The 20,189-nt window shown below is 37.8% G+C and overlaps 1 protein-coding gene across 3 annotated transcripts in view; it reads left to right on the top strand.

Moving 5' to 3' along the window:
• Nucleotides 1–18,765, top strand: part of TENT4B (terminal nucleotidyltransferase 4B) — a 45,357-nt gene extending 26,592 nt beyond the window's left edge. For 2 of the 3 annotated variants that reach the window (XM_087740652.1, XM_087740653.1), the window contains 10 exons: nucleotides 1,608–1,654; nucleotides 4,505–4,625; nucleotides 5,678–5,785; nucleotides 9,081–9,209; nucleotides 10,475–10,688; nucleotides 11,564–11,690; nucleotides 11,796–11,899; nucleotides 13,592–13,779; nucleotides 14,347–14,511; nucleotides 15,851–18,765. In XM_087740652.1, coding sequence (XP_087596778.1) covers nucleotides 1,608–1,654; nucleotides 4,505–4,625; nucleotides 5,678–5,785; nucleotides 9,081–9,209; nucleotides 10,475–10,688; nucleotides 11,564–11,690; nucleotides 11,796–11,899; nucleotides 13,592–13,779; nucleotides 14,347–14,511; nucleotides 15,851–16,030 — 1,383 coding nt within the window. In that variant the 3' untranslated portion in view covers nucleotides 16,031–18,765. The remainder of the gene's footprint in view (nucleotides 1–1,607; nucleotides 1,655–4,504; nucleotides 4,626–5,677; nucleotides 5,786–9,080; nucleotides 9,210–10,474; nucleotides 10,689–11,563; nucleotides 11,691–11,795; nucleotides 11,900–13,591; nucleotides 13,780–14,346; nucleotides 14,512–15,850) is intronic. The other variant, XM_087740654.1, reaches the window with a different exon arrangement.
• Nucleotides 18,766–20,189: the final 1,424 nt, after the last annotated feature.

Genomic DNA, 20,189 nt, shown 5'->3' with positions numbered 1-20,189 from the left:
TCAAAATCCTTTAAAATTTCTGTTGCGATTTCCTCACTCTTCCATCTTTCCAGATTTGATGAGAGAGGGATTGAAGTCTGGGTGTGGGTTTCTTGTACAATAATTTGGAGTATGAGAAACACTGAATTATTATAAAACAGCAGATGTTGTCTCATTCCTTTTGGTAAAGGTCATATATGTTGTATCAGTAAGTTTATGAATACTTTCAGGGTTGTTTATTCAATAAAGGCACTCTCTGCTGTTCAGCTGAACAGACTTATTTTGTTTGATAATATGAAAGCACATTTATGTTTTTCCAAACCCATCAGTGGTTGTTTCTCAGACATTTTTGGTGGCCAAATAAATCCGTGTTTGACTGAACCCAGTTTCACAGAGGATGCTTTTATTACTATCCTGGATTAAAAATAGTAATAATTATTATTATTACATTCTTAGCTTTGTGATGCCCTTACGCCTTTGTCAAGATCTAGGACAATATTGATGCTAGTTCTGTGGCGTCTCTTGCAGTCTTTTCTAGTTTGAGAAGCTATGAACTTTCAACATTAAATTTACTGCCAGCATGTGCTTTTTGTTGGGGCTCGGGGTGAGGGGGTAAAAAGAGTGAAGTGATATAAAATAATCAAGAGGAAGCACTCATACTGCTTCTTAGTCTACTAAAGTATCAAGATGCTTACTTGCAAAACATCATCTTTTCCGGTCTGCCCCCTTTTTCTTATCCTGAGGCGGGAAAACATAGAAAGTGACATACAAATAGGTGGCAATCAAGCTAGTGTATGGGACTCATCAAAGCAGAATACGCTAGTCTGTAAGGTGGCTCCAGGAAACACATCAGGAGACTGTCTGGTTGAAAATTAGTCCAAATGGGTAGATATTCTTACTTTGAAGTCTCACCAGTCCCCCTTTGAGACGTGGTGCATGAGTCCGACCTCCCTGCGAGGCTTGGCTAAGTTAATGAGAACGTGGTTTCGGACAGCTTACAATGGAAACCTGGTAATTTAAACTTCCAGTGCTAGTAATGATAAACTAAATCTGTGGGATATGAAACTTTCTGAAACTTTTTTTGTTTGTTGTTTAAGCAGGAATAAACAGAGTTGTGCTACTTGCTCTGTAATTCAGAAAAAAAATGGATTGTGATTTAATTTTATTTTTCAAAGTATGCAAAGCAACAGAAATATATTAAACTTAAACTTAGAAAATGTGATTAAAAACTGAGGGGTATACTTTGAGATATGAAAGCAAAAAATAAAGTGAACTGATACTGGGTTTCTTTATGTTCTATCGTTCTTAAGTGCTTTAAAATCTTTTGGTTTATGGGTTTTTGCCAGATCTGGTCATGGTGAAAATTTTTACATTACAAAGAACGTTTTGTAATAGAAAAGTCAAAGTTGTTAATGTTTCGTGGGTAGTAACAATGAAGATTAGCCATTTATACTACACTGAAGATGTAAATACTTTAACAGAAGAGAGTTCAGAATCTGCCTGTTAACAATACCAAAATCCACCAATGGAGGGTAGCAATAACCAGCCTTTACAAGCAACTTAATAGAACTTGTTTGTCTTCTGAAGCCTGAAAATTTGTTTTCATGTATCCTGTTCTTGTGTTTCAGGTGCAGATATTTGGAAGTTTTAAAACTGGTTTATATTTACCTACAAGGTTAGTAATTTTTTCAGTGTAAATTCCATACAAGAGAAAAGATAGCCTGTGGAACCTGTACCCCTGTAGTGATTTATCTGATCTTCCAATATCTGTGTTACTTGCGTGTGTACTTGTTATATTAAGAAAGTAAGCTATTAGTACTCTGCAAAGTGTACAGAAATATAGTAATTAAGACTATTAACTCTAATACATGTGTCTATATAGATTTTGCACGTATTGGTAAAAGAACTGAATTACCGTGTTGTCAAAAAAGGCTTATTTTGTGATTTGGCCTCACTAAATGACTGAACCTAAATCAGAGGTTTGCCTTAAAGGAAAAGCTAAATTTTATCTCCACAGATGATTACATTGAAACATTTAACGTTACCTTGTTAATGCTAGCGTTAGCACCAAAGAGAAAAGACTATGTATAGAACTGTTTTTTTTCTTTCAGTCTTCTTTTGTGAAATCTGCATAATAGTCAACCTCTACTTTTTCCAAATTTATTACTAGTTTTCATAAAGAAAAGTCATTACTCAGTGTCACTGGTATCTTTTGTGTAGAAATTGTAAGTATTTTTGACAATTAAATAGAAATAGGATGAAAGGCTTAAATGGCTGCAGGGGATAAACACACTTAAATAGCGTAAGTCTGAGGTTTATACTTGAACGGAGTTCCATACTTTGGGAACATGAGGAATTAATATCTAGTACTGACTGCAAGTGATGGACACCCGAGTCATCATTTCATCTCTTTTTGAAAAAGAAAGCATCTGACAGATCCTTTAGTATCTGCTTTAGTGTACAGAGTTGCAGGAAAGCTGAATTGCTCAGTTTCTGTTTGGGAAGTCAGAAGTAAGGTGTACAAATACACATTGTTTTCCCATTTGGCCTCATTCTTGGCCTTTTTTTCATTGATTTTAAATAGGCTTGATTAAACTTGGTTGGATGTTGGTAATGCAAGAGATACGCTCCTGTCCACGTGACCGATAGCAATAGTTCTTTACTATATTTGCTTGATTGTTTTGAAACTGATGCAACAAAAACGCTTTGCTGTTGTCTATTTGATTTCATATACTGCCTTTCCTCCATATTTGTTTCAGCTGAGTTTTTGGGGGAGAACAGATGCAGATAGTTTAAAAACAGTACATAAACCCACAAAAAACCTTCCTGTGGCAGTACTTGCCAAAATTCCAAAATAACCAGCATTTGCGTGTTGGTAATTCATTCACTGTTGCCTTGTATCAAAGCTTCCCTTTGCCCTAGGTTTTCCCTACCTGTCAGTAACTGTATAGTTAATCTAGATTTCAGGTTCAGGGATTCAGAAGGACCTACAGTGTGGTTTTAATTCTGTTACTCTGTGTTAGAATTTGCCTTTTACTTAAGCTGATATTGAAGGTTTGGGCACGCGGTTGTTTAGCTGCTGGATCTCTGCATTATTTTGCAGGCAATATCTATCTTCAAGGTGACAACGGAGCTGCTTTTTCTCTCTTGGTGTGCATCAGAAAAATGTCTCCCGTTGTTAACTGTCAGCATCAGTAGCAGGTTTAACACTAATTTAGTTTAGAAGAGAAGTGTCCAGCAGCATTTCCTGCTCTCCAAGCAGGTTTTGAACATAGTTTTCTGGAAGGGGCTGAATGCTGCCTGTCCTTGTCAGCTGAATGGTATGCAGCTGAACTGCTGCTGAACTTGCCTGCTGCCGACACTACTTGTCGGCAAGAAATATTTCATCTAATGCAGATGTAGTTTCTTTGAGATTGTCAAAGCAGTGTTGTTTGTGAATCAGCAGACCTGTAGAATCTATGGGGGGAAGAAAACTATTCCTAATTTTTTTGGTGTTTTCTGGTATGCAGTTTTCGCTATTACTAAAGTTGCATGCCGGTATAACTATAGGGTTATACGCTCGCCTCCTTTATGTTCCCAACCAAGCAGGGGAAATCAAAGAAGAAGCTGGGGAGCAAAGAGAAAAAGCTCAGGATCTCACAGTGGTCTTCCCTGTCTTCAGTTTGGACACCAGTCACCTTTTGAATTTGAGTTTAGGCATTGAACTAGGATGTCAGCTCCCTCTGTAGTCAGATGAAAGTGTATGTGCATGGGGAGGAACCATAGAGGGATGGAGACACCTCTTCGAGCAGCTAAGTTAATGAGTTAAGTTAATTAGATGGTTTGATCTTATTTAACAGCATGTTGCTTCCTGAAGTCAAAGTTGCCACATTTTCCTCTCTCCTTCCCTGCTCCCTGTTCTTGGCACTACAGGCCAGCTGCTTACCATGTGCCCACTGGTGCTCTGATCACCCAGAAAACCAACTCTGAATTGCAGGAAATGACCCCAGAATGTTTTGGGTTTTTTAAAGGGGTGGGGGGAGTTGGTTTCTGCCAGGCCCCCATTAATAGGTTGAATTGCTTTGCTGTGGATTAGACAAATACCAGACCTAGAGTAAAGGAGGGAACAGGGCCATGCATCTGGGAGGAGAGGATGAGGAACAGGACTTTCCCTTTCAGTGATAGGCTGTTAAATTGGTGTTACTGATTAATGCAGCCCAAAGGTGGTGATTCACAAGAAGTTCATTTCTTGCTCTGAATCACTCTGGAGAAGCTGGTCCCTCTCTGCTGACAGTATGGCCTGAGGAGACTCATCTCTGGCTTTGTATGTGTATCTGTCCCCGCCCCTTGGTAATCTGAAATGTTTGTATTTCCCCAAGTGTAAGAGTTAATCTCCACCCCTTTCCTCAGAAGATTAAGAATAAATTATTTGGTTAAGCTACAGTCTGTCAGCTTTATTCTAGTTATGTGTGGATGTCAGTTCTTTATCTTTTTAAGTGTTTTGGTCTTTTAATTTTAATAAATCTATATTTTCCTTCCATTTCAGTGATATTGATTTAGTTGTGTTTGGAAAATGGGAGACATTACCTCTTTGGACCCTGGAAGAAGCTCTTAGAAAGCACAATGTAGCAGATGAAAACTCAGTGAAGGTTTTAGATAAAGCAACTGTAAGTTTGGGGGAAGAGGGTATTTGCTTGTTCTAAGCTGAAGTTTTAATCAAAGCAAGATCTTGGTTAAAAGGATGAATTTTCATAAGCAGAAACAATTTTATATATACATTTGAAATAGAACCAATAGGACCTTTTTATTTAGTACGGTTTTTATTATTGACAAAATGATAGTGCTCCAACCATAAGCATTTCTTCTGTTGGGGAAAATCGTCAGATTTTCCATACTGCACAACATACACTTGCTTTTAAATGAGGTTATACTAGTCATTGTTGTGAATTAATGTGATTAGACTTGTGAATTTCTGGACTGAGTTTGTACATAAGTAAAGGATTTATTTTTTTGTTATTCCTAGTAAGCAGACATAATACATTTTCACATAGAAGTAGTAAGTACAGCCTTGTATAAATATGTACTGGTATGTCTTGTGCAGGATAGGGTTCATTCCATTATAACTTCCTACCTGTTGCTAACTGCAAGAGTATGTAAGAGGATTGGGGTTTAAACAGGTGTGTAATTGGCGGCTGTTATTAGTAGAGAGAGGTAATTTGGAAACCACTCAGGTGGAGATGTGTCAGAGTGCTCTCAATATCTCGTGCTTCTTGTTTGAAGGTAATTTTGATGAGGAATCAATGACCCACAATGACACGAGTGTGTCTTTTCTTAAGAGTATCTGTCTATTACCTTTTATCTTTATTTCTTAAGCATTTGTCTCCCTCTGGTGTTTGTTTTTTCCACTAGCACTATGCTTCTGCACCAGGAACTGACTAAAACCAATTTAAAGTTAATCACTTTGAAGATGAAGTGTTAAGTTCTGTTAACAGGATAGTAAATTGAAAATAGCATTCGTGAGTTAGAAAAGCAAAGTTTATGTCAACAAATTGGCAAAGAGCACAAGTTCATAAATAGACAGGAGTCCTGTTTTCTCTGTCGACCTCCTCTCTACAAATTCATAAAACGTTTCAGTGTTACTGGTGCATATAAGTATGAATGAAACCAACTGTGTCTTGGAAATCTGTATTGACTTAATCTATCTGTCTTTCTTTTGCAGGTACCTATTATTAAACTGACAGATTCCTTCACTGAAGTAAAAGTTGATATAAGCTTTAATGTACAGAACGGGGTTAAAGCAGCCCAGCTCATAAAAGATTTTATCAAGGTTAGGCAACACTATAATAGAACCACAGAGCTGAATATTCGATGACTTAATTTGATTTTCTGTTTTACTTAGACTGCATCCTTCCTAGAGATATGCTTTCACTCTGTTATTTTTTGCTGTCTGATACTATTGTGTGATATTCTTAGGTTTTAGATATATTGCCCTAAAAGGCATGAAGATAGTAAAATGTCCAAAGAAAGTATGGAGAAGTCATAATGATACAACAACTAAGGAAAATACCTGTCTTAAATGTTCTGCTCTTCTAGCTGTGGCTCCTTGAACTTAAAATCAGTAATAACCACACATTCCTGCAGACAGCAGGAATAATCTTGTTCTAGATTGAATATTGTTTCAGCATACAAATGCTAATTAAGTAGAATAAGTTAAATTTAGTAAGTTATTGTTCAGAGATTTACTAATATCTGTATCATAGATATATTACAGTTATTTTTTGTTTAATATATAGGAACCTTTTGTTAGGATTAATGAGCTTTTGTATTTAAAGTTTTGAAGTATTGCTACACTCTTTTCCTTTCCTTCCCTTCCCCTATTCAGTGCCTTGGACACTCCTAGTAAATGTCTCATAAAAGCAGTAGAAACTTTTTCTTGGATTTTCATGTTCTGTGTAGGAAGATGAAGTGCAGTTCAGTCTCACTTAAGTGCTTAGCTATTAGTGTTCTACTACTAACTGCTTTGTTTTTGTAACCAAACTAATGGACAGCAGGAGCATCAAAGTATTTCAATAGCTAGAAAAGTAAAACTCCTTCAGAAAACTCAGTAAATCTGAATAAAGGAAGCACTTTACTTTCAATCATCAGGGTTACAAATCATGTACATCTGCCTTAATAATGTCGTCAAGTTGCAAGAAGTCTTCCAAATTTGGGGGGATTTTCAACTGCTGATGAGTTGAATGTATGGCCTTCAGCTTGTTAATCTTCAGTTCCTTTGTGTATGTTTAGTAGCAAGTATGAACGTAGCTCAGTTTGCTTCTACAGTGTATTTCTTTAACCTGTAGAAGGACACAGAAAAAAAATCTCTGTCCTTAGTTCAGTTTCAGTAGAATAGCCTGAGTTCTTGTCTGCGTGGTCTCACCTGTGTGCTTATATAAACCTGGTGCTGGTGAGGCCTCTTGCATCCATGTGCATAGTAAGAGGGTGACGTGGGTCCAGAGACCTTTCTTCTCTCAGCCTCTGTCTGATGAACAGAAGTTGATTGTGTTGGCCAATCTTTTGCTGCTAAATCAAGACGGATAGTTTCGTGCTATGTAGCTCCTTGTTAGGGGAAGGAAGATGCCCAGATTCTCTGTCTTAAGACACCTACCTGGACTTCGGTAACTAACTTTAGTTTTTACATCGTGTGCATTGTCGCATTGCCTTGTGGAGGACAGGCTGTCCATATTTGGTTTTCTGCCACAACACAGGCTGTATTTCTGTTACACTCCACATATAAATTTATTTTTAGCTAAGTCCATAAAGCCCTGCAGACTTGCCCAAAACTGCCTATGTACTTCTTAATTTCAAGATAGGAGGTAGTCTTCTCTTGAGAGCCTGAAGGCATTTTTGTGTCCTTAAGAAATAAATGTTAGTGTGTTCCCGTTGCCTGGGTTATTTGTAACCTTTTGGAGAGGCTGCTTTGGCCTTGGGCCGGGGCGCGGCGAGAGCAGGCTATGCCCCCGGGGGGAGAGTGGGAGCCACCTGTGGCAGCTGGCCAGGTGCGGGGCAGAGGCCTTGCCTGCCGGGCTGCAGCCCGTGGTACCCCAGCCCGAAGAGCAGAGCAGGTCTGGTGACAGTAGTCGGGGTCAGCTCCCAGCCCGGCCAGCGGCTGGCAGACAAGTTGCCAGTGAGGAGGTTGAGGCTGAGGATACCAAGGCGGTGGTTAGGGTCAGTATTAGGGTCAGGGTCAGCATTGGCGCGCAGCAGCATGGCTCAGGCAGACACCAAGGGGAGCAGCTGAAACAAAAAGCAGCTTTCAAGCGGAGGGACTCCCAGTGAGGCTTCCCACACGGCGCTTTCCCACACGGCCGCTTGTCCAGCAGCCCAGGCCAAGGCCGTGCAGCTGTGCCGTACCAGAGCTGGCCTTGAGCACGGGCGGCTGAGCCTGGTGTGGCGGGGAGGGGTGGCGCTCGGTCCTGACACACGGCAGGTAATGGCTACGCTACCCTGGAGGGTCGTTTGTTTAACTTGGAGAAAACTTGATGTGTACTGGCCAAGTGACTTCGTTGGCATTCTTGAGGATCTCTCTATAAAACACTTCCAGGGTATTCTCTTGCGTCTTATTTTGTCCCACAGAACTTTGAATACCAAACTAACGTGTCACGTTCAGTGTTACCCTTGGAAATGCCTGTTTCTCTTCATCCAGTTTATTTAGGATGTCTGAGGCGGCTGAAGCCTTAATTAAGGGTTTGCAGTTTCCTGAGAAATTTCAGTTTTGGTATATACTGATATTCACCACTTCAGCTTGTGTCTGTAAGTTCTTAATAGTTCAAAAAGGTGATCTTGGGATCTTCAGTTAAATAGGGCTCCCAGTACTCACCGTAAGACTTGTGCAGAGAAGTTCTTGGAGAAATTCTTCTTCTCCCTTTGATCTTCTGCAGTCACAGACAGCACGATCCACATCTCTTCTCTGACACTAAGGAACTTTTTAGCTCTGTGTTGATAAAAGGAGTGATATTACCGAGCCTCTTTTGCCCCCTCCCCTGTGAGGGGGTGTACAGAGTGCAGGTGTAGCCCCCGCCTCCACTGCTGTCCAAAAGGCCCATGTTCTCCGCATGTGCAGCATATGCACACCTCTAAGGGAATCCATGCGGACAAACCTATTGAAGGACCAGTTATCCAAAGGTAAGTATTTGGCTCCTTTGAAAATGTTTTCTGGGCACAGTAATTTTGAAGGACCATTTTGAACTCTGGGCATCTGAAGTACTTGCAGGACAGAAGTCTCAGTCTGCTTTGGGATATCACCTTGGTCGTAGCACGAAGGTTTTGTTACAGGTGTGGAATATCTCCGTAGTTCTTCCTTGGCTTTCCTTTTCACTTGTATGAGAAAAGCAAGGGTATTTATATATTCAAACAAAATCATTCTGATTTTATGAGGTAATAACTTTTTTCTATTATTAATATCTGCCACTGGAGTTGAAGAGGTAAAATAACTGTCTTGATCACAGGCAGAGCACTTGGCTTCTCCCCTGTTACTAAAAATAGTAAGTTAGAATTATACTTAGCTTTGAGACTTAATATAACATAGTTTCAGTCGTATATATGCATCACTGTATCCTAACACCTTTGTTTTTCTCTTTCAGAAATATCCTGTGTTACCGTATCTAGTTTTAGTATTGAAACAGTTCCTGTTGCAGAGGGACCTTAATGAAGTATTTACAGGTGGAATCGGTTCTTATAGTCTTTTTTTAATGGCTGTCAGTTTCCTTCAGGTAAGCTTAATGAAATCTACGGATGCCATTGGTGCAAAAGGACATTACTTTAAGAAGGAATTTAATCAACCTTAAATGTACCCATTTAAGCTATCCTGTTGGTGGCTTTGCACCCCCTTTTCATTTAAAAACTGACACATCCCACCTGTCTTCTATTCTTTCTCCCATATTGGTACTTTTGGTATAAGAGATGTTTGGAACATCCATTGGTGTATCAGTACATGTGTCGTTCATGGTAAAATAACTTGACTGTTGTGTAACTTCTTTGGAACAAGCTACATAGGTTGATGTTAGATGCAGCTGAACTTCATAACACTTGTTTTCCAGCTCTTACACCCTGTATGTGCCTTAATGAATGCAACGTAATTTTCTTGTTTGTCAAAGTCTTTAAGCTGGTATCAAATAAATGTGTTTTACAACTTTCTCTTAAATCTAAGAGAACAAAATGCATGAGCTAGATGTATATTGTTGTGCCTGGGGGAGAAGAATATTGTAGAAATAGGAAGTAACTGAGTTCTGGCTTTATCAGCCTTGTTCTTTTTCTTGTACCAAATGTTCTTGTATAACTGTGTGCGTATGTGTATGTCTGTACTTTTCCAGATTGTAGTTAGTTTTAAACCTGAGCCTTGAACCAGAGCTCGGTGTTTGCTGAGTGCTGTTGCAGTTGCCTGCTGAGCACAAAAGAAATGAAGGCAACAACAGGCATATGTTTTTGAAAGACACCAAAATCTCTCCCAACCCCAATTTTTTGTTATATTGACTAACAGCATTTCCATTTGCTCCTGCAAAAAAACAAGTCAAATTTTTTACCTGTTACAGTTATGAACTGGTTTTGTTCATAATCTCTCAGGCCGCATACTTAACAGTAGAGCGGATCATTTATATAGCTGTGTACATTAAAAGCCTGTATTTGTATTGCAAACCCTGGTTTGTGAAGTGCAAATATCTTTGCTTTTTTACAAAAACCCTGCCATTAGTGCTGGAAGTTCACTTATTAAACTGAAAGTTCAACTACAAAACATTAATACTTGCCAGCCTTATTTTTAAGAGGTAACTAGCTAATAAAAGTTTTGATAGCATCTTGTTTTAAAGATGCAAAAGTGCTCTATTAAGGAAAAAGACTACATTTAGACATATTTGCTTTATATATTACGTTTTATTTATTATTGCATTTAGACATGTTTGCTGTGAAAAAGAAAAGGCACTTAAAGGCACTTGAAACTTGAAGTCTTAAGAAAATGATTTTTTTTCTCTCTTCTTAATAGCTGCATCCCAGGGAAGATGCCTGTGTGCCCAATGCCAACTATGGTGTTCTTTTAATAGAGTTTTTTGAATTATATGGACGTCACTTCAATTATCTGAAGACTGGAATCCGAATAAAGGATGGCGGCTCTTATGTTGCCAAGGATGAAGTGCAAAAAAGCATGCTGGATGGCTACAGACCATCAATGCTGTATATTGAAGATCCATTACAGCCAGGTATCCTCATAAACCAAGATTTAACATATTGACTAAGAAAAAAAGTTAGGGGCATGCTTAATCCAGAGGAGTTAAATCAAAGAATAGCATAGAATGACCGCCAAAACCCAAACAGAAGCACCTCATTCATGTCTGCGAACACAAGATGCACTCAGAACACAATGATTTTCTTTAAGACACGTTCCTAGCAAAAGTTCCCGTGTCACCCAAGAGCGTGCCTGTTCCGCCGTCAGGAGGCAGGGTATGAGAGGGCCTGCCAAACAACTCCCACGTGCTCTGTGGTAACAGCACAGCAGCACGGCCCTGAGCACGGCCTAGATGTACCTGTATGTACGCGTGGTCCCTTTCTAGCTTGTGCTTGCCTGTATCGCAGTTGCACCTTATAATGTGCCTATGCTCTTACGTATGCTCTCCCGTTTGGTTCTGTGAAGTCACATAAATACGTAGTGGTTTCATTCTGTACTGTTACCTTTATGTTAAGGTTGATTGTGGACTTGAATGGGTGGCTTCTGAAATGGTGAGTCAAGTGCTGTTCAGAGAAAAGAGTTAATATATTTCTGATCTAAAAAAAAGTCATCCAGGATAGTACCGTTATATGTGTAATATATGCAGTACGTTATTTTATTTTTTTTCTTCATGCGTCGCACTTTTATCCAGAGAATCGCCATTTTGGATTTCTGTGTATGTAAATATCTATAGGTCTTTGAAGCTCTTTCAAATATTTATGATTCGCTAATCCTCTCTGTTCCACAAGAAGTAACTGCAGTGAGTTGGGACTTAAGGGCAATTTTAAAAAATATTACTGTCTCCTGCCTGAAAGGAGGTAACCACAGTTTCAATCTTGTTTATTTAATTAATTATATTCTTATTTTAAGGTAATGATGTTGGGAGGAGTTCCTATGGTGCCATGCAAGTGAAACAGGCTTTTGATTATGCCTATGTTGTTTTGAGCCACGCAGTTTCCCCAATAGCTAAATATTATCCTAACAACGAAACAGAAAGGTAATTTTTATGAGTCTAAATCTCAAACATTAATTGCTCATATTTTTGTGTACCTAAAAATTAATTGTGTTGACGTTCGTTGTTTTTTTTTCCCATGGTTTACAGTATATTAGGTAGAATAATTAGAGTAACGCAAGAAGTGGCCACATACAGAGACTGGATATCAAAGCAGTGGGGAATGCAAAGCAGGACAGAGTCTTCGTGTAATGGTAAGTTTTGACTAAGCATGGCTGATAGTGGGAAACTTCCTGCGTGTTTTGATCGTATAAATTTTATTGTTGGTTTTGCCCCACATAAGGCAATGTATGCATCTTAATAGGAATTTTTTGCTCAGTAGTGATGGGCTTTTTCTTGTGCTCTCATCCACAAAATTTAGATTTGTACAAGAATAACATGGCCATACCACAACATCTTAATTCTACTGCAATAGATTTGGTCAGCATAGAGGACCGTAAAGAGTGCTGGCTTGCAAAAGGAGGCTTTTCAGAAACTTCCAATTTAAATTACACGTGTTGTTACTGTCACACTTCTTTTGTCCTTTCAATGTGGACGAGGTTTTAAAAAGAATTACCGGGAATTGTAGTTTAAATCTAAATCCTTACCCTCCATTGTTCTTTTATTTTTCATTTTCAAGTTTAACATATTGTATGTGTACAGAAACAATATTGAAACTAGGATTGACCATATAAGTGGAATAAGTCTTTAAAACAGAGAAATCCTGAAATATCAATCAGAATTCTTAAAATCATCTTTACTTTTATTGCCCATCTTCTGACTCCACCAGCCAGTTGCCACCCTCTCTTGGTGTAGGTGTATCTGCTGGCTGGAAGTTTTCAAATCAAAATTAATTTTAATACTCTACAATTAATTTTAGAATGTTAGCTGCTAGAAGTCTTCTCTTGTTAGGGATTAATCAAAGAAGATGACGCAACTACCCAGTCTTCAGGCTAGGTTGGGATTTTGTTAATTTCTTTTTAAAGCTTTTGTTAGTGATTTCCCTCACCGTCCTTGTAAACTGAATGTGCTTCTTAGCCACTCATGTTTTATCAATCTGTAGACCCGAGTGGCACTGCCGTACCCCCTGCTAATGGCAAACGACCATGGTTCAGTCCCGCAAGCTCCAGAGTAATACTAGCTACTTGTTGTGATGTATGTATTAAGCTGTATATATACATACAGCTAGGGGGGGCAACAAGTGTGTATTATATAAAACAGAGGTAACTCCTAGGTGTCTTATGTAATTAAAAAGATAAAAATAACCCTGTATCAGGAAGATAATGGTGACAGAGTGGTTGTCTTGTAGGTTTAGTTTACATTTAAGTTCCAATTTTATTTTATTTTTTTTTTAATTAAGGTAGCAGTTAGTGAGATATGAGAGTTCTGTATCTCGTATTTTCAGTGCCAGGGTATCATACAAAGCAACCAGACTGATTTGGAGTTCTTACCACCCTAGCAGCTCCAGCAGAAGAAAAATGGGAGTTGATGAGTATTGGGCATATAGGAACAGAATTTAAACCCATGTATTTGAGTGCTGTTGAATTGTGTCATGTTATTAAGCAGCACATCTGAGCTCCGTCACTACCTTCTTCTATGTCTTATCTCTCTAATTTCCGTCTTGAGCTGTGGGTAATGCGCGGTGGTTTTCATAGTGCATCTTGTCAGGAAACCACCACACCCTCTGCGAGGTGTTGGCTTGCTGCGTGCAGTACATACGTACAAACACATGCACGCATGTGCCTGCATGTATTAAGAGTGTGTACGTGTGCAGATGCCTGTACATGTCCTGCTGGATATAATAGGTACATAATACCTGAGTGGGTATATTAGAAAAAAAAAAAAAAAAAAAGGCAACATATTTTAGCAGTTGATGTGTGGTGATGCTTCTGTTTTGTTTTTAATAGGTAATGGAGTAACCTTGATAGTAGATACTCAGCAGTTAGACAAATGCAACAATAATCTTGCTGAAGAGAATGAAGCACTGGGAAAACCTAGAAATAAAACTTCAGAAACACTTAGTAAACATTCTTCAAATTCTTCATCAGGTCCTTTATCCTCATCATCGTCTACACTGTCCAGCTCTAGTGACGTAGTAAGTGCTGGAGGTTTTCTGATTTTGTTTTTTCAATTTGTTTGGGTTATTTTTCCTGATTTGTATTGCCACAGAATACATTTGGAAAGCTCGGAATCCTAGTTAGTTATTTCATCCAGAATCCTAACTTGCATAAGGTGTTACTTCTTATGCAATTTCTACACATGTAAGTTGCAGTATGTTTTTGACACAACACATGTAGAGAGTGAATACAGTACATACAAAGTTACATAGCCCTCTTTTCTCTGGGAAAACTGTATTTCAAAAAAAAGACTGGTAGTTCTAAGCCATATGCTTAAAAAAAAAGCCTTTAAAAGAAATCTGTTTGGGATTTCTATTTAAAAAATAAAAGACAAATCCCAAAATCAGAATCATGCATCAATACATTTTTAAACCTGCCTGTTTTACTCAGTAAGAATTCTGGATTGAAAGAATTTTAATATCTAATAAAATAAACACATTTTAAGTTTTGTCCACTGCTAGCTTTATTTTTAAGGGAAAACTCACTTGTAGAAAAACTCACTTACTCTTAAGAAAAACTCACTAATACTTTACATTTTCCTGAAGGATTCTGATGGAACACCTTGCAAAACCTCTAAACAATTGAGTTGTCGTCAGTCTACCACAAACAGAGTGGGGTCACAAGAAGTGTCACTGGAATCCTCCCAGTCAAGTGGGAAAACACAAAATAGCCAAACAGCCAATACATCCAGCAACACGAACAAATCTCAGGTTTGTGAAATGTTTGGAAACAACAACTGTATAGATTATTTGAGTACTACAAATGCCCTCCATGGAAGGGTAGCTTGTTCTGGAAAGGAAACACTGCATTTTTCTCCTCCCCTTTGCCCCACTAGAAAGCTTTGAGCACAGATTGTATCTAAAATCACCTGGTTCTCTGTTTAGCTTAGAGAGATGAGTTTACCAACGGTAGCTTTCCCAGCCTTAAAACAGATGAAATTGAATGGACTTTATTTTGGGAAATCAAGATTGCCAGAAGTATACAGCTGTGTTGCACCCATTTCCTTTTTGCAAAAAGCACATCAGTCCAGTCTTCAGTGCAGAATTTGAGAACTACGGAGACTTGCCTACACTTAGTGAAAAACAGCAAAAATACATGTTTAAAACTATGACTGGCTGCTCTGTTAGCTGTTGATACCTGTTGAACTGTTTTTCATTAAGGGAGATGAAGATTCGTTGCTGACAGATGAAATTCCCTCTCGTTTCCCCCTAAAGACAAAGATCTTTATGATGAGACCTACCAGAGCTTATGCCTTTAGGGGATTTCTCATGTTGAGGAATGCTTCTATGACGACTCAGTGATCTGGAAATACTGTATGCCTCTATGTACAATATCCTTTGGATATATGCAGTTGAAATTTTTATACTTTTTCAGAATTTAGGACTTCTTTAATGTATGAAAAATAGTCTGGAATCTTCTGGAATATTATTTCTGAATAGTAATTCTGAAGACTTGCTGCCTCCTACTTGCTGATGATCTATCTCTAGCTAGTAACAAGACAGTTTACAAACTAGGCCTTGGATATACCATGAACGTGTGTTTGTGTTATTATGCAGAGCTAATTCTGGTGCTGGAATGTGAATATGCACAATCTGAGATGCTCTACGTCTGTAAAAAGATGTGGTATAAAATTAGTCCTGGTCTCAAAAGAATGTTGTCTTACTTCTGCACAGAAGATGAGATCTGAGCAATCTTCATCTGTCATCTTGGATTATGGACTTCTGTTTCTGTAAAACACTTTTTTGATGGTTATGAAATGGAAGCGATAGAACAGTTCTATCCTTTTCAAAATTCAAAGTGCTCTGCTCTTCTCTCTTGACCTGTATGGTTTTCGGTCTAGAGGTGAACATCTGTTTGCATCTACCGAAGTGAAAGATTCGCGGTACTGTGCTGCTGTCCAAGAAATGGCCTAGCTTCTTTTGCCAATCAATTTTTTCCAAGTGTGACACTTTCATGAGTTGACATCCTCGTTATCCAGAAACAGGGTTGTGTAATTGCCACGCTTTTTTCTTTTTAGCACTGATTTACCATGTTCTCTTTCTTTTACAGCATGGATCTGCACGGTTATTTCGCTCTTCTAACAAAGGCTTCCAAGGTCCAACAAACTCAAGCCACGGTACCTCAGTCACAAACAAACAACATCAAGGCAGCAAATCGCACCATCAGTTTTTCCACGGCAAAAAGAGGAAACACAAGAGGGATGCGGCCCTTTCAGACCTTTGTAGATAGTTGCCTATTTTATGACTGTTCTTCTGTGTGCAATGATCTCATGCTACAGGATAGTTTGATAGTGACTCCTTGGATCTCTTCCGGAGCTTCAGACTGTTCAGACATTGATTAGCAACTGCATTTTTTTTTCCCAGCTCGCCACGGAACGGATCATGAAGATTGATCACTGCAAAAAAAAAAAAAAAAAAAAAAGATTAAAAAAAAAGATAAAAAAAAGAAAAAAATTTAAAAAGAAAAAAAAATTTAAAAAAAAGAGGAAAAAGGCTGCTCATTTGATAAGTCATATGCTACAACAGGGTCATTTAGGATATAAAAGCTTGAATGTAAAATAAATGTATTTCCCATCAGCTCATGCTGACCTGTAGAGGTAGTACTCAGTGTGTCTAGGGGGTGGTAACAAACAAATAAAACACAAAAAAATAGGAAAAAAAGGCAAAAAATTGTATTTTGAGGGAAACCCAGCCTTTAAAGGTGAAAGTAATTTGTGCATGATTTTTTTATTATTTTTGCATATACTTACCATTTTATTGTGTATATATAGATGACCATATAGGAAAACTGACATTTGTAATAGTGGATTTGTTAATACTTTTTACATAACATTACTGTTTAAATTGTAAACATAAATTTTTCTCAGGATTAGTTTCAAAAATAATCTGAATTGTCATCTTAACATCCATATAAAGAGACATTACTAGTTATGTTGCTCAGAATTTCTTTTCTTGGCATTTAAAAGATTTAATAGAACATTTGATCTGCAAAAGCTGTTCCTCTGAAAGAAAGGTTTATGGTGGCAAATGAAGTTTTTCATTTGTATAAAGTGTACATGTACTTTGTGTAGACACTGAGCTTGTCATCTCGGAGAAGTAACCTTCACCTTGTTTTCTAGAGTGCCATCATTTCAGGCAATGGGGTTTTATAGTTGCATCCTTCTCTTCCTCCCCTTAGTGGTCTCTCCCCGACCCTTTCTTTTTTTTAAAGAAATACAAAGCCACTCGGGGGGTTTTTTTGTTTGGTTGGTGGTGGTGACAGTTTTCTTCTCTTTTTTCGGTTTTAAAAAAACAACAAAACTCGGTTTGTTACAGACGTTTGCATTCCTGGGCTGCTTTAATCCCATGCCTCTTTGTTTGTGCCTTCCCTCCCCCTTCCAGGTCTGGGTTTTTTTGTCTTTTATATTTTTGCTAACTCCTGTAGGAGATGATAACTGTTGAAGCTTTAAGTAAACTTTACAATTGAAGTATTTTTTTCTCACTCCCCTCTTAGGCATTTTTATATTTACACTTAATTATTTAAAAAAACCAAACCAAAACAACTTCAAATAATGAAATATATTTTGTATTGCCTTAAAGACCCAAACCTCTCATATCTCATAGTATTTCTTCATCGACCTAGTTATCTTTTAATTCAGACTCCACAGTTGTCTGGTTCAGTTGCATTAGAAGTCTAGGTTGCAGTAACTTTGATGCCATGAATGTGAATTAAATGTGTAATTACACTCACAGGCATAGCTTGGAACAGGAGTTGGGACACTTCAATGGTAGAAAGTTAAGTGGCATTTACTTTCACATATTTCTTTATAGAGGAAAGTCTGTACTCTGCATACGTGGCTGTATTTAATGCAGCTGTTCTGGAAGTGATGCTTTTATAAAAAGTACTGTTAGCTTTTAGAAACTTTTTTTAACATTTACAGACCATACAGACCAACCTGACCTTTAATGGGCACTAATGAGTGCAATGATTTTTAAAGTAAAATAATGCTAAAATAAGACCAGAACTGATGTCATCACTCAAATTAATAAAACATTTTCAATGTGTTAAAGTGTTTTACTTCAAAAAAGAAAATACATATATTTCAATAATACAGAAAGTCATAACATTTACTCAAACACTAAGCTTAAGCGATGTTAATTTGACAATGTTTTTTTAAATTTTAGATTCATATTTTAATTTGATCAGATAATTTTATCGACAAGATGTTGAGCTTTTGTTCATAGAAACTAGTAAAAGTTGTACCACATTATGCATAATCACAGTATTTATTTTGTTTTAGATTATTGTGAATGTGTAGACTTATGTTCACCGCTTAGGGAACAATTATTTATAAATTATATTAATCCAGTATTGTTAGCTGCTATTAGCAAAACTGTTCCAAAACTTAATACTTGCAAAGATCTGTATCGCATTTACCACACTGAAGTGTTTTTAAAAGAATCACCCTCATCGTTGAAAGCAAATGTACTCTTAGGGTGCAGATATTAGTGTTCCAATAAGCATGTGATAATTTTAAGGTGGTGGTAGCGGGAAGATAATCTTGATTCCATTGGGAATCTTAGGTTTGCCTCAATTTATGGTTTTCATAAATTTAATGGAAAATAGCTTTTCCTGGACTGCTCAAGTTTCTTTTTGGTAAACAGTATCTTTCTAAAAGAAAAAAAAAAAAAAAAAAAAAAGAAAAAAAAAAAGCATGAAGGAAAAATTGAGGTGTTTTACATTGCCTCAAATGACCAGCATTGTATTCATAAAATACTGTATATCTTGCAAATCTTTATTTAAACAGAACAGTGGAACTGTTCGTTTTTCAATCTGAAGTAAAATACTTTCAAGATCTTTTAGTTTGCCTGCTCATTTGTCTTGTACATTTCATCTCTGTATTTGACTCAAGTCTAATTCCTTTTTGAGTTTCAATACTTTTGTGAAGATTTTGTGACTATATGAAAAATAAATGTTTAATCTAACTACTGCAGTTTATCACCATTCTTGACGCTTACCCTGTTTTTTCCTTCACAGTACTGTGGCAAGAGCAGACTACTCAAGGCGCTTTGTAACGTTTTTGTAGTAGCCGGGCGCTTTCCCAGCTGAGTGCTGGGCCCCCCTGCCTGGAATTTGGAAGCTTATTTTGTTCAAGTGGGCCTGGTCTGCCACGTTTCCTTCCAGGAGAGCTGCAGCAGAGTCTGTATGCCTGAGAATAAGTGGAAGAATATACATGTCTAGAGGGTTCTTAATGTGTTATTTTTCTCTACCTTTCCTCTGCATGGCACAGAGGAAACCTGTGCAAGGATCCGTTTACTTTGCCCTCTGAGCTTGGGTTAGGGGGAGTGGTCCAGCTGCAGGGCAGCAGCTGTTCAAAGCTGCCACGCGGAGGAAGGCGTTGGAGAAATGCGCAGAAGTTAATTTGAGTTACCTTCAGCTAGAAACCTTCTTTAGCATAGTTCCTGAAGCACGGTTGATATTACTAAAGTGTGTTCTTAACTTTGCTTATATTCCTTCCTTGCATAAATCGGTAGGGAGACGTACACATAATAAAAGTTCTTGTAGTCTTGCTGCTGGTCGTCTTCCAAAGACCATCCGATAAAAAAATCCATAAATAAGCTGAAATGTTTATGTATCTTCCTGTTTGACATTAGATTGATTTGTTAAGGGTTTTTTTTACTTTTTTTTAAAGAATAGTTCAAATGGTGTTTGTAGTTAAAAGCTGTGTATTTATTAATTATTTTTTAATTGTCAGTCTTCTACCTTGTGGCAGAAAAGAAGCTGAAATGTAAGTAAACCTTCCTGTTTGTGAGACATGGTGTGGTTCTGTCTCGTGACCTCCATGTTCTGTGCAGCTTCCTCAGAATGAGCAGCTCAGGTTTTCAAATGTTCATAATAAACTTTTTCCCTGGAACTTAATCTTTAAAAAATAATTAGTAGTCCAATGGCTGGTGGCAACTCTTTTAGTGTACTTTCAAAGTGGAACTTTTCCATTTTATATCTGGAGTCATCATGTGTGCATCCTAAACACGTGAGCAAGTGACTAGAAAATAGTCTCATCTTGAAAATGTATTGTAAATAAAAGCAGCCAGCCATTCAATATCTTGATGGCTGTTAAAACTCATGATAGGTGTTAAAACTGGATGCGCGACTCCAACTTTATTTCCTGAAGAGTAAAAGCTATAGGAGATTACAAAGTACATAATTACTCAAGAAGGAAGTATGTTGACCCATTTAGGGGCTGTAACAAAGAATACGTTTAATTATTCCAACTACTGTTAGAGCGCAAAAAGTAGCGACTGCTTACTCTGCTGTTTCCTAGAACTTGATTCTTTTGCTTAACAATGCAAAATAATTTTCCAAGAGTCAAGTTCACCATGTCTTGAAATAGTGTTTATTTTCAAAGTGC

The sequence above is a fragment of the Nipponia nippon genome, unplaced genomic scaffold (genome assembly GCF_047370975.1).
Source record: "Nipponia nippon isolate SJK-2023a ecotype South Korea unplaced genomic scaffold, ASM4737097v1 scaffold_7, whole genome shotgun sequence".
Classification (NCBI taxonomy): domain Eukaryota; kingdom Metazoa; phylum Chordata; class Aves; order Pelecaniformes; family Threskiornithidae; genus Nipponia; species Nipponia nippon.
Note: the sequence above shows the minus strand (reverse complement) of the source record. Positions and strands in the feature narration are given on the sequence as shown.